Source organism: Orbicella faveolata, unplaced genomic scaffold, assembly GCF_042242905.1.
Source record: "Orbicella faveolata isolate gen_17 unplaced genomic scaffold, um_ofav_v1 contig_36, whole genome shotgun sequence".
Taxonomy (NCBI): domain Eukaryota; kingdom Metazoa; phylum Cnidaria; class Anthozoa; order Scleractinia; family Merulinidae; genus Orbicella; species Orbicella faveolata.
In genome coordinates this window covers 3404848-3418385 of record NW_028301565.1, presented here as the reverse complement: position 1 = coordinate 3418385, position 13538 = coordinate 3404848, and the positions used below count along the sequence as shown (strand labels likewise).

General features: G+C 43.6%; 4 protein-coding genes and 1 pseudogene across 4 annotated transcripts; 3 read left to right on the top strand and 2 right to left on the bottom strand.

The window, feature by feature from the left end:
• The first annotated feature begins 411 nt into the window (after positions 1 to 411).
• Positions 412 to 3215, top strand: LOC149102031 (uncharacterized). Its single transcript, XM_089274958.1, has one exon. The coding sequence runs from the start codon at positions 2050 to 2052 to the stop codon at positions 3118 to 3120; it is 1071 nt and encodes a 356-aa protein (XP_089131084.1). The 5' UTR covers positions 412 to 2049; the 3' UTR covers positions 3121 to 3215.
• LOC149102032 (platelet-activating factor acetylhydrolase IB subunit alpha1-like) lies at positions 501 to 1091 on the top strand. Its single transcript, XM_089275275.1, has one exon. It carries the CDS (start codon positions 501 to 503, stop codon positions 1089 to 1091), a length of 591 nt encoding a protein of 196 aa, XP_089131401.1.
• Positions 3216 to 3581: 366 nt separating the features above from the next.
• Positions 3582 to 5714, bottom strand: LOC149102030 (uncharacterized; annotated as a pseudogene).
• LOC149102029 (uncharacterized) lies at positions 5684 to 9226 on the bottom strand. The gene is made up of 3 exons (XM_089275274.1): positions 8184 to 9226; positions 5735 to 7748; positions 5684 to 5694 (listed from the first exon to the last, which is right to left on the bottom strand). Exons 1-3 carry the CDS (start codon positions 8982 to 8984, stop codon positions 5684 to 5686), a joined length of 2826 nt encoding a protein of 941 aa, XP_089131400.1. The 5' UTR covers positions 8985 to 9226.
• Positions 9227 to 9248: 22 nt separating this feature from the next.
• LOC149102028 (uncharacterized) lies at positions 9249 to 13538 on the top strand. The gene has a single exon (XM_089274957.1). It carries the CDS (start codon positions 9302 to 9304, stop codon positions 10751 to 10753), a length of 1452 nt encoding a protein of 483 aa, XP_089131083.1. The 5' UTR covers positions 9249 to 9301; the 3' UTR covers positions 10754 to 13538.

The window sequence follows — 13538 nt, the reverse complement described above, 5'->3', positions numbered from 1 at the left end:
GTATTTTACTCCTAAATATAGGTTAAAGTTCCAAATATACCTCAATATCCAGTTCATATCTAGTGTCTAAGTTTTATTGTTTTAGTCTTATATTTCTGTAAATTAAACTTATACAACTACTGAAGTTGAAAAAAAATAAAATATTTGCCTGCGAATAGAATTTTTATGTTTTATCCCTCTGGTCTTTTGTTGGTTACAGTCACGTAGCATTGCGTGACACAGGGTAGGGGTGGAGGTGCAGGTCAATACATCGCAACCCCTCTAGGCAAACGGCTTGCTTAGTGACCTCGCTAGCAAGCGTGGTCGTGCATTCGCTCAGTTTTTATCAACGAGCGAAGACACCCATTTGAACTCTGCGAAAGTACGGTAAGCATTTTTTCATTTTGCACATCGTTTAGGCATTCTTTAGTTTTGGGATCCTTTTGTTTCGTTTCCGTAGCTGTTTTTCTCCCGTTAGGAGCGTACAATTCTTTCGCGAGTTCAATTTCACGCGTGTTGTCATGGCGAGCGCCGTCCCGAAAGTCCTCATTTTGGGCCATTCATTCGTGAAGCGACTACAATCCGACTTGCAGGCTCCTTTTGACGCTCGTGCGGATAGTAATTTTCACCTTGAGGGGACTGCTACGGTGCATTTGTTCGGTGTTGGCGGTCGAACCGTTGAAAAGCTCCGTCGCTATGACCTCCACGTGGTCACGCGCCTTGCTCCAGATGTAGTCATTCTGGAGGTCGGTACGAACGATCTTTCGAACGTAAGACCGGAGGTTGTTGGTTCGTCCATAGAGGAGCTTGTCAGGTCGCTTTTGGACGTTTTTTCGGTGACTATGGTCGGAGTTTGCCATGTCATTCCACGCGGCGTTTCCTTCACAGATTGGGAGGATTTTCTTCAACGCGCTGCGATTCTGAACAATTATGTTCGTGTTGTGTTAGAGCCCTTTCCCAACGCTTTCTGTTGGACTCACAAGGATTTTTCTAGTCCCCATAAGGACTTGTATTTAGCGGATGGCGTTCATGTTGATCCTTTGGGGCAGTATTTCTTATATCGGAGCTACCGGGGCGCCATACTGCAAGCTTTGGGTCGTCTTAGGTCTTAGGCTGCATGTATTTCATCATACCCCCTCCCGCCCTTTTATGACGTTAATATTGTTTTGGTACTTGTGGCACAATCGGTTATTGCCAACCATGAATGCATGTGATGTAGCCTCCTTCATTGATACTTCAGTTGTTTTACTGGCCTGTGATGGGTATCTATAAATGTATCTATCATTTTTGAATGGTTTTTGACTTTTATAAGGCTTATGTTAATGTTTACCTCTGAGGTTTCGCCCTCGAGGCCTGTTATCATTATATACCTTTGAGGTTTCGCCCTTAAGGTTGTTATCGTTATTTACCTTTGAGGTTTTCCCCTCAAGGTTTTATATTTGCCTTCGAGGTTTCGCCCTCAAGGTTGTTGTTGTTATTTACCTTCGAGGTTTTGCCCTCAAGGTTTTTATTTACCTTTGAGGTTTTGCTCAAGGTTGTTATCATTATTTACCTTCGAGGTTTCGCCCTCAAGGTTGTTATCGTTATTTACCTTTGAGGTTTTCCCCTCAAGGTTTTATATTTGCCTTCGAGGTTTCGCCCTCAAGGTTGTTGTTGTTATTTACCTTCGAGGTTTTGCCCTCAAGGTTTTTATTTACCTTTGAGGTTTTGCTCAAGGTTGTTATCATTATTTACCTTCGAGGTTTCGCCCTCAAGGTTGTTAGATCTTTGCCTTTGGGGTTTCGCCCTCAGGGTTGTTATAATTATTTACCTTCGAGGTTTCGCCCTCAAGGTTGTTTTATTTTTGCCTTTGAGGTTTCGCCCTCAAAGTTATTTTTATTTTTGAGGCTTCGCCCTCTGTGTCTTTTGGGCATTTATAGGGCTTGCTGGTGCGTCGACTCTTTGTCTGACATGGCTTGTCCCTGCCCTTTACTTATTTACATTTTATTTATCCTTTAACAGTTTCTAAGCTTAATTTTCTTGTTTAGAAGAGCTTCAGTTTCTGCCATTATGTGAGTTCTCTTTGCAGTTATGCCGCCTAAACGTTCAGTCAGGCTTTCAGCCTCTACTGCTAAACCGCCAGCTGTAAAGAAGCAGAAGAGTGGCAGACGAACATCTGTGAAGTCCTCAGGAACCGGGGCAGCCCGTTCAGAACCAGAAGCTCCCGTGGTGTCTCCAGAGTCAACTTCCATACTTCCCCCTGAGTTGATTGACCAACTTGTCAACAGAGTGGCTGACGAAGTGTCGCGTCGGATGGATGCCAACAACAGTGTTGTGCCCCCTCCAGATGCCCTAGCTGAGGTTCCCTTCACAGACCCCTTAACTGGAGGCAGTTCCCTTGTCCAGGGCTCCATCACAGCTGTCCAGAAGAGCCTAACAGGTGAGACCATCAGACCTGACCAGTTGTTTGTATCATCCAGTCTACCACTTGATGCTCGTGTCTCCGATAAGATCAGGGCCAAGATATGGAATGAGGAATATATTGATTTTGGAACCCTTATTGCAAATCCTCAGTTAGAAAATAAATATAGTGTAACAGTAGATACATGTAATGCTGAGAAGGGTTCCATCCCCTCTCTCTGCCTGGAGCCAGTCTCCAAACCAAAGAAGATTACGACCATTGAAGCATGGAATAGCTGCTTTTTAATTTTTGTAGGGGTTTACACCTCTAAGTACCCAGCCGAGGCCCCTGCCTTGATGAAATATGGCGAGATCATCCAGGACTTGGCGGCCAGGGGTCACAATTGGAGTTATTATGACCAAAACTTTCGTTTTCTACGGCAACGACAGGCCTCTTCCTTTCCTTGGGGGGTTTTGCATGGGGAATTGTGGCTTCGTGCTCAATCTCCTATAACCAGGAGGCCACAACCTGAACATGCTGTTAAGCCCCGGGTGCGGGCAAATTTGCCTAGAGTTCCTCCCGGTTTTTGTTTTAAATATCACCGGGGCCTGGTTTGTCCAGGCTGTTCTTTTAAGCATTCCTGTTACAAGTGTTCAGGGGACCATAGGGCAACTCAGTGTAATTTTCGTCCCCCAAGTAAGCCAGCCAATAATAACACCCAGTCTGCCAAGTCCAAATCTCCCAACGCCAGTAAAAGTTGATAGGTTGATTTCTCTGCTGTCGGGGTACAACCATTCCACTGCGGAATTTCTTTACTCTGGTTTCAGTTTCGGCTTTCCAATTCAATTTCAAAGCGAAAGAGTGTCTTCAACAGCCAAAAACCTTGTTTCTGCTTTTCTACTGTTAGAAATCCACACATATGAGGACTTCACAATCTTTATTTCCTTCAATCTGAGGACTGTATATCTTCACAATCTCGGTACAATCTTGAACTATCAAGGTAAACAATCTTTTTGAAACACTCGTGCTTTTCTCTCTCATTCACAATCAACATCTCCAACATTCTCACTCTCAAGCACATGACTCATCTGTCAATTAACTTGAAGCTAAGCAGGTGACCAGATACGTAACTCTACGCGTAACGCAATGCGTAACGCCAACTACGGATTTCGGACACTCTCCCCCCTCTTGACTTGTATGAGTCAAGAATACAGCCACAAGGTCAGTCGTTTTCCTGATTTGCCAGGCTGCTTATCCTTCTAGCCGCATCCAAAGCTGCCACTCTGCGAGGCCGACTGCTCCATTGCAAATTTGCTGGTTGCGCTCGATTTCTGTCTTGTCTCTTACCTGCATTCGGCCCAGCATGAACTTCAATCGGATACAATCTCTGAACAGGCCTAGTTATATGAACATCCCTCCCCTTGGTGATTACCCTCACATGTGCCCCTCTTACCTCTTTGTCGCGTCCACAAATCAACCCTTCTACCACTCCCATCTTCCAGAGGCCTCTCTTCACTCCATCTTCATGTACTACCACGACATCTCCTTCCTTAGGCGATCTTCCTTTCCCAGCAGTTTTGCTTTCATGACTCTCCCGTAAGGCAGTTAAATATTCCCGTTGCCACCTCTTCCAAAAATGTTGCAGCTTCTTAGTCAGGTACTTGTGCCTCCTGGTATATGTTGCACTACTTTCTCCAAACTCTTCTTCTGACTCTAGTACCTCTGGCAATGACTGAATCCTTCTTCCATGTATCAAATGGGATGGGGTAAGAACCTCCTCTGATGGGTTGTTGTCATCGTAAGTCAGGGGCCTCGAATTAAGGGTACCTTCAACCTCCACAAGGACTGTCAACATCTCGTCAAAGGAAAGTCTTGCATTTCCAATGACCTTTCTCAAGCATCGTTTAACGCTTTTCACCATCCTTTCGAAGAACCCTCCCCACCATGGGGCTTTTGCTACGTTGAAACGCCACTCGATACCTTTGTTTTCCAGTTCTGCTCTTACCTCAGGATGTCGAAAAAGTGTGCGTATCTCTCTCTCTGCTCCTTTGAACGTCTTTGCATTATCAGACACGATCAAGGTGGGAGTTCCTTTTCGCGCGGTGAACTTCCTCAGACACCTCAGAAATGTAGGAGTCGAGAGATCTTCCACTAAGTCCAAGTGCAGTGCCCGAGTAACACAGCATGAGAATAAGCAGACATAAACCTTCTTTAACTGCTTACCTCGTCCTTTGACATACATTGGCCCAGCAAAATCTACCCCAACCTTTGAGAAGGGCGGGGCCGGATTGACCCTAAATTCTGGTAAACTCGCAGTCGCTGGTTGGGTAAATGCTGTACCCTCCCACTTCTTGCATGTCACGCACCGGGACAATATCTTCTTCACAACTTGTCTCCCCTTGGGAACCCAGAATTTGGTACGCAGTTCTGCAAGAGTACTCTTCACTCCACAGTGAAGGACCTTCTTGTGACATCTTTGAATTTCTAGGAATGTCAGGTGGTGGTCTTTGGGTAACATTATTGGCTCCTTCGCTTCCGCAGGCAAATCAGCATACTCTAGCCGTCCCTTGCATCTTATCACACCCTTACTGTCTTCAGTAAGACCAAACTTGTTAGAAAGCTGCTTGTAGTTCTCTTGACACTTTAACTCTCTTTGTGCTGCTTTTATCCAGTCAATCTCTGCCTCCATCAGCTCTTGCAAGGATAGCGGTCCATGCTTCCTCTCTGACTTTGTCTTCTTGGCCACATTGAAGCAAAACCGTTTAAGCCACGCTGTCACTCTCAAAACCATCCTTATGCAACTGTACTTGTCAATTTCAATGACTTTGTCTATCCCCACAACCAGGTCAGTTCATGTCACCAGGATGCTGGTCGTCCTCTCTTGTTCTTGACTTTCAGTGGTAGGTGACACTGATCCCTCTGAAGGCCAACTCTCTTCTTACTCTGTTAACCAAGCCGGACCTTGCCTCCACAATACATTCTGCTTTAAACCGGATGCAGACATTCCTCTCGACCCAATGTCCGCAGGGTTCTCTCGACTTGGACAGTACCTCCAATCTCCATTGTCACTCAGCTTCAAAATTTCGTTCACACGGTGCTTGACAAATTGTTTCCATTCCCCTCTGTTCATAATCCAGAACAAGGCAGTCTGACTGTCCAGCCACAGTTTCGAACGCTTAACACTCTGCTGCAAGGCAAGAGCATCTTCAACATTGACCATAAGTTTCACTAGTATAAGTGCTGCCATAAGCTCTAGCCTTGGAATTGACAGCTCCTTCAAGGGTGCCACTCTTGTCTTTGAAGTCAACATTCGTACATATCTACCTACCTGGGTTCTATAAACAAGGTACACCACACCACAATAGGCCCTCTTACTTGCATCTGCGAACCCATGCAGTGAGCACTCCTCCACCTCCTCATGAGGGTGGTCATAAACACAGCGTTTTACATCAATCCTATGACAGTCAATGAGGCCCTTAATCCAATCTTCCACGCCCTTCTTGACCCCTCCCTCCAGCTGTTCGTCCCATCCACACTTCTGACGACAGATCTCTTGGAATATAACCTTGACACTCACTGTAACCGGACTAATAAGTCCCAAGGGGTCATAGACTCCTGCTAGTAGTCTTAATGTATTCCGCTTAGTGGCAGGTAAGCCTTCGGCACGCTGCGCAATCAACGTCAGATCGAGAGTGATGACATCAGCTTCGTAATCCCACTCGCATCCTAACACCTTCTGGCCCTTGCTTCCCAACTTCATGCCCACAGAAGACTTAGCATAACTGATGTCTTCCTCTGTCACCACATCTTGTTTATCACCAATCTGGGTTTTTGTTGCCATTTTGGCCCTTACCTGTGAATCATTTGTCAGCCATTTCCTGAGTTTGAAACCTCCTTCGGCCATTCGACTCTGAGTCTTCTGGTACAACTCCATACCTTCCTGTGATGTCGCTCCACCACCAACAAAATCATCAACATAAAACGAATCCAACAAATTAGCTACAAACCTTGGGTCCGAAATTTCATACCTTTTGACATGATGTCGGAGTGTAGCATTCAATAAAAAGGGTGATGCATTCAGTCCAAATACAACCCTACAAAACCTGTAGACAACAACTTGCGACAAATCAGGGGGTTTCTCCACCCACAAGAAACGCAGACAATCTCTATCCTCTGGGTCAACTTCCACATTTAAAAAAGCCTTTTCAATATCCCCTACCAGGACCACTCTATTTTCCCTGAATCGAAGCAAAATGTTGTAAAGCAAGGGGGTCATAGGGGGTCCAACATGCAAACAATCATTCAAACATGCGACACTCTTACTTTCTTTCGAGGAAGCATCATATACCACTCTTACCTTGGTAGTAGCTGACTCTTGGCGAACAACTGCTTGGTGAGGCAAGTAATGAATCCTGGGGGCCTTTTCCAACTCTGCTACCTTTTCTATCACTCCCACTCGTAGCTGGTCTTCTATGATGTTCCCATACTCCTTGAGAATCTCAGGATCCTTCTCTAGTCTTCGCATCTGAGTTTTAAGACGATACAGACTGGTTCCATAATTACTGGGAAGTTCCGGGTGCCCCTCCTTCCAAGGTAAGCGAACAGAGTATCTGGTCCCATTGAATGAGATGCTATTTTCAAATGACTCATGAACCTGGTCAGTAATCTCTCTAATACCCAGTGTCTCCAGATCCCACAATCTTCCAACATCTTCTAGACTTTCTTGCTCTTCACCAGAGCTTGCAATGAAATTTATCTGGGTGAAGTGTACATCACTACATGTGTCTTGGCCCTTCATGGGCCCTGACAAGACCCACCCCAACTCCGTTTCTACAGCAACGGGCTCGTCAAACTTACCCCTAATTGTGCACCCTTTCTGAAAATGCCACAAGTAGTCTGCCCCAATCAATACATCTATAACCATCTCATCCCTTCCCTTACTTACATCAGAGAACCAAATCCCTTTCAAGTGGGGGTAATCAGATTTTACTAATTCTACATGGGTATTTGGTATACTAGAAATTTCTGGAACTACGTATGCCTCCATGTTAATGAAACTCTCCCCTCCTATAGGACTCACCTTGACTTGGACGACGTCCCTTAGCTTCATATCCCTTGAGCGTTGCCCAAATGTACTTATTGCAAGCCAGTCTTGCCTGGTTACAGGAAGCCGCGCAAGCCGAGCAACTCCAGCTGTGACAAAGGAACGATGACTGCCGGCATCAAACAAAACTCTAACCCTCAGTGGCTGACCCTCCCCGGTGATGACTGCACGGGCAGTCTGTAGGGCTACACGATCTCCCGCACCAACATGAAAACTACTGGGGCTAGTAGTGGTAGGGTTAGCCTCTGGTCTAACTTCAAATTCACTGACTGCTGGCTTATCCTGCTTATCACAAATTGAAATGTGGTGGGACCGCCCACACTTGTTACATAATTCAATGGACTTACAATCTCGGGCTCGGTGCCCCCTGTGCAAACATTTGAAACATCTACCGTACTTAACTAAAATGGTCTTACGTGCATTCACATCGCTCACTTTCTTACAGTTCGCTGGTGCGTGTCTCCCAAGGCAAAACGCACAGTTCTCAACTTCCTGCTTTGTGTGAAATGTGTTGCTGTCCTTCCTGTTCTGCGTATTTCCACCCGAGGACACTGCATAGTAATGGTCTTCCCTCAGTTCCAACTCCTTTAAAAACGCGCCCAACAATTCCTCCATCGACCAGTTCAGAAAGTCGGCTCCCCTCGTGATGGTCAGGCGAAATGCTTCGGGCAACTTTTGCAAAACGGCGGGGACTACCACTGCTGCGAAGGTAGTTTCAGCCACTCCGAGCGCCTTGAGACCTCTAAAATGAGCGCCGCAACTGTCGTATAGTTTCCTCAAACGAGTTGTATCCTTATCGCTGAGCACCGGCGCTAAATTTAGCAAGTCATTCACATGAGCACGCTGTATGGCAGTTTCCTTTCCGTACTTCTTCTTCAAAACATCAACAGCGGCCGCATAGTTCGCTGCTGTCAAGGAGAATCCCGCGATGGTTGATCTGGCCGGTTCAGTGACTAAACTTCGCAAGTAGGAGAATTTGTCAACGGCCGTGAGGCCTTCGTTTTGGTCGATGGCGCTTTCGAAAGCGTCCCAAAATTCTTGCCATTCTTGGATCTTCCCGTGAAATTTCCTTACTTCAAGTTTGGGGAGTCTTGCTTTCGCCTTGCTTTGCTGAGGGATTCCTGACGCCATGCTTGAATGAACTTGAGCGGGCGGTGACAAAGCACTCGGCTGAACTATCGGCGGTGGCGGATCAAATTTACTCATCATTTCTTCCATTCTCATCACGATTTCGTTCAACTCTGCTCTCACTCCATCACTGTTCTCAATCTCTTTCTCGATACGCTCTTCGACATCCTCGGCCGTTCCACTTGCAATAAGGTCAATTATTTGGTCATCTAATGTTTTGAGTGACTCTATCTTCAGTCGTATCGACTGAATTGATTCTTTCAACCAGAATTTATCCACTGGATTTTCTTCATCACTCAGCCTGTCTTTCAAACGATTAAGAAGTTTCGTCGCAGATCCTCTATGAGCAGCTCTGATTTTAACTTTCTTCGCTATGGCGTCGGTGACCGACATATTTTCAGTCCGCGCACGTGGTCAATCTTGTCGACGTCTTCAAGCTCGATAATCCGGCTCGAAGGACCACTGTGTTAGAAAGCCACACATATGAGGACTTCACAATCTTTATTTCCCTCAATCTGAGGACTGTATATCTTCACAATCTCGGTACAATCTTGAACTATCAAGGTAAACAATCTTTTTGAAACACTCGTGCTTTTCTCTCTCATTCACAATCAACATCTCCAACATTCTCACTCTAAAGCACATGACTCATCTGTCAATTAACTTGAAGCTAAGCAGGTGACCAGATACGTAACTCTACGCGTAACGCAATGCGTAACGCCAACTACGGATTTCCGACACTACACCCCACGGTTGTAGACGATGAAATTAAGAAAGAGCTTGATTCCCATAGGTTAGCCGGTCCTTTTCATTTTCCTCCACTTCAGCCATTCCGTATATCCCCATTGGGAGTTGTGCCTAAAAAGACCCCAGGTGAGTTTCGTTTGATACACCACCTGTCTTATCCAAAGGGCTCCTCAGTCAATGATGGTATTGACTCTGAGCATACCAGGGTTTGCTATGCTACTGTTGATGATGCAATTCAATTTATCAAAATGGCAGGTCCGGGATGCTTTTTGGCGAAAACTGACATTAAAAATGCCTTTAGGATTATACCAATTCGTCTAGATGATTACAATGTGCTTGGTATGCAGTGGAGGGGCTTGTATTATTACGACCGGTGCATGCCTATGGGATGTTCTAGTTCTTGTCTCACCTTTGAGACTTTCAGTTCTGCAGTGGAATGGATTGCAAGACAGAAATTGAACATTGATCACATTTTGCATCTTTTAGATGATTTTCTGATTGTAGCCTCGTCAGCTAAATTATGTCAAGACCAATTAAATCAGTTTTTGAGTCTCTGTTCTTACTTAGGCATTCCCATGGCACCTGAGAAAACTTGTGGCCCTGCCACTACCTTGTTATTTGCAGGTATTGAATTGGATTCCATCTGTTCAGAGGCTCGCCTACCTCTTGACAAAATTCACAAAAGCACACTGTTGATTTCAGAATTTTTGAAGCGTAAAAAGGCATCTCTGAAGGAGGTCCAGTCATTGATTGGCCTATTAAATTTTGCCTGCTCGGTCATCAAGCCAGGTAGAGCCTTTTTAAGGAGATTGATTGACCTTACGGTAGGGGTCAAGTCGCCTCATCATCTTATTCGGCTTAATAAGGAGGTCAAAGAGGATCTAAAAGTTTGGCTCTCATTCCTGGCTGAATTCAATGGCCGGTCCTTTTTCATTGATGATGCCTGGCACAGTTCTTGCAAATTGAGCCTTTACACAGATGCCTCGGGTGCAATTGGTTTTGGTGCAGTTTTTGGTAGCAGATGGTGCTATGGGAGATGGCCACAAGCTTGGGCTTATTGTAATATTGCTATCTTAGAGTTTTATCCGATCGTCTTAAGTTTGTACCTGTGGGGACATGAAATGAGTAATCAATGTGTCTTGTTCTTTACCGATAACGAGGCACTTGTTCATGTTATCAACAAGCAATCATGCAAAGACAAACCGTTGATGAGTTTTGTTAGGAAGCTGGTTTCTATTTGTTTACGACATAACATTGTCTTCAAGGCAAAACACATCCCCGGAATCTACAACAATTTAGCGGACTCTCTGTCTCGATTACAGGTACCGACTTTCAGACGTTTGGCTCCAGCTCATATGGATCAATGCCCCACAGAGATTCCCCGGTTTCTGCAGCCTCAGAACTGGCCACCATAGTCTCAACCCTTGTGAAATCAAGCCTTCAGCCATCGTCCCTTCCTACTTACAAAAGGGCTTGGAAGCTATATAATCAGTTTTTACATTCAACTTTTCATGGGGTTCCTATGGGACTTCCTATTTCACCCCCTAATTTGGCACTGTTTATTGCTTATTTGTTTGATAATCATTATGCTCCATCGACAGTTAAAAGTTATGTTTCTGCATTGGGATATTCCCATAAGCTGTCTGGATTTCCAGACCCTTCTCAAGCATTTTTTATTATGCAAATGCTCAAGGGTTACAGTAAACTGGGCGCCCGTCTGGATAGCCGGCTTCCAATTACTCTTCCAATTTTGCACAAAATCATTGAAGCTGCTTCTAGATTTTCATGTTCCCGGTATCAAATTTGTCAATTTCAAGCCATGTGCTCGATTGCCTTCTATGCCTTTCTGAGAGTCGGTGAAATGACTCATTAAAGTTTCATAGTTTCATTAAAGCTTACATTTCATGATTTTAAACACAATTACAACCAACCCCCTTTTTCTATTGTTATCACTCGTGCTCCTACTTTTTGCCCAGTCCAGTTGATGTTAGATTATTTAGCTCTGTGGGGTAATAAACCCGGCCCCCTTTTCATGACATCACTTGGTCATCCAGTTTCTCGTACCACCTTTACCGACCAACTGTCTTTAGCGCTTAAATTCTGTGGGCTCAACCCGGCACGTTATAAGGGCCACAGTTTTAGGATTGGGGCTGCTTCTTATGTTGCGGACTGGGGTTTATCTGATACCCAGATACGGGTTTTGGGCAGGTGGAAGTCCAATGCCTTTCATAAATATATTCGCATTCCTTCGGTATCAACCTAGTTCCTTTTGTTGTAAGACCTGCAGCTTACACTGTCTTTTTATTCAGGAAATATGACACTGATTAGTATGAGTACATGTAGCTGTTTCGGTCATTTATAATTATGGTTCTGTAATAATTTCCTGGATATACGGGACTGATTAGCAAGGGCAGCAGTTCCTGTATCTTGTGTGGTTTAAAACCTATTCTCTAATGGTTTATATCCAATTGATTAGCAATGTTCTTTAATACTACTTGTTCAGGATTTATGGCACTGATTAGCAAGGGCAGCAGTTCCTATATCTCCTGTTGTTTAAAACCTATTCTCTAATGGTTGCTATCGAATTGATAAGCAGTGTTCATTAATAATGCTTGTTAAGGATTTATGGGACTGATTAGCAAGGGCAGCAGTCTCCATATTTTCCTTCTTTTTGATTCAGTAGTTTTGACTAGTTTCATCGTTTAAAACCTGTTCTTTAAAGGTCATACTCCATTTCTTATTATGTTCTTGTCATAATGCTTGCTTGGGATTTATGGGACTGATTAGCAAGAGCAGCAGTATCCATATCTACAGTAATTCAAGGACTATATTGGACTGATTAGCAAGGGCAGCAGTCTCAATATTTTCCTATATAGTGAATAAGTATATTTGACCAGTTGTGATGTTTTTATTTTTGCCACTTTTTGTGAGTGCTGTATTTCCTGGGGTGGGGCAGCATCATAATTTTCATTATAATGCTCTTGGCGTTTTGGTTGCCCTCACCTTTACTGGACCAAAATATTTCCAACAGATTGTAAAATTTTTGTATGAATTACAAATTGATTATTTTAATAAATCCGGCTTTGGGCTTTCCCTCAGCCATTTAACTCCAAACATTTGTTTGAGAGTTAAATTATTATTGGCCAGTAAACGAGCTCAGTTAATACAGCACTCAGTTGATATGGTAATACCAGAAGCCCAGAGGGGAAAACATAAAGATCTTTTAGTCCAAATATAAAGAGCAATTCAAAGTATCCAGAGCCATCTAAGAGTAATCGCCGAGAAATATTCTTCGCGAGTACAACTAAACTGCAAACAAAAGCCCTTCGCTTGCAATTCTCGATAGTCTTCACTTTGCTCACTAACTGCATAGTCCAGTTGTCGTTTTACAGGCCCTGGCCAGTTTAGTTCAGTTGTTAATTTCCAAAATGCTGATATTGCCTTACGGTATTGTTATATGAAATTTCGGCCTGATAAACAGTTATGCAGAATAGGAAGTACAATTTTTCTCGTTCAAATGTGTTTCTCTCTTTTCTGTTGTTTTGTAGAGTATTAATTCACTCAAACTCAAAACTATCATATCACCTCCATGTGCTGTGTAATATATCAAACACGAAAGACCATGTTTAACCGAGTTTCCAAACACCGAAAAGAGAGTTGAAAATGAACGCCCTGCGGAGTATTTTTGGATGACCTTATAGGTCAAACACGGTCTTGAGTGTTTGAAATATCTTCTCAATCGAAACTAACACTGAGAAAGAAATGGAGATAAAAAAAATCGTAAAATTTATACTAATTAAATGAGATATCCAAACACCATCACGTTCATGATTTCCTTTCTTAAAACTTGATAGATTATTTATGATTTTGAGAAATTACATTACAGCTCTTAGTATCTCGATAGAGACACTTTTGGTATCCATGTTCAAAAGCATTTTAAGGCCAGTGTTCGGATTTATTGCATAGAAGGAAGAGAACGCGTTATGATATCTAAATAGTCTGACATGACAGCCTGATCCATTCACGTACATGTAGTTTTTATCCACTATGTAGTTTAAACTGCTTTTGTCTTGCTAGAAAATTCCCCGAACGAACTCACTGCCCCCTTATCGACATCTTTAATCTAAATTAACCTAAAACAGCTTTCGAAACAGTTTCATCATTCTTAAAAAAATTGTCTGAAAAAAAAAAAAAAATAAA

Bases quoted from the DNA above. Each gene is read 5' to 3' on its own strand.
- LOC149102031 (XM_089274958.1), top strand. From the start codon at position 2,050: ATGCCGCCTAAACGTTCAGTCAGGCTTTCAGCCTCTACTGCTAAACCG.
- LOC149102032 (XM_089275275.1), top strand. From the start codon at position 501: ATGGCGAGCGCCGTCCCGAAAGTCCTCATTTTGGGCCATTCATTCGTG.
- LOC149102029 (XM_089275274.1), bottom strand. From the start codon at position 8,984: ATGTCGGTCACCGACGCCATAGCGAAGAAAGTTAAAATCAGAGCTGCT. The intron at 7,749-8,183 runs GCTGAAACTACC...ATTTGTGATAAG, and splicing joins GTCTCAAGGCGCTCGGAGTG to CAGGATAAGCCAGCAGTCAG.
- LOC149102028 (XM_089274957.1), top strand. From the start codon at position 9,302: ATGCGTAACGCCAACTACGGATTTCCGACACTACACCCCACGGTTGTA.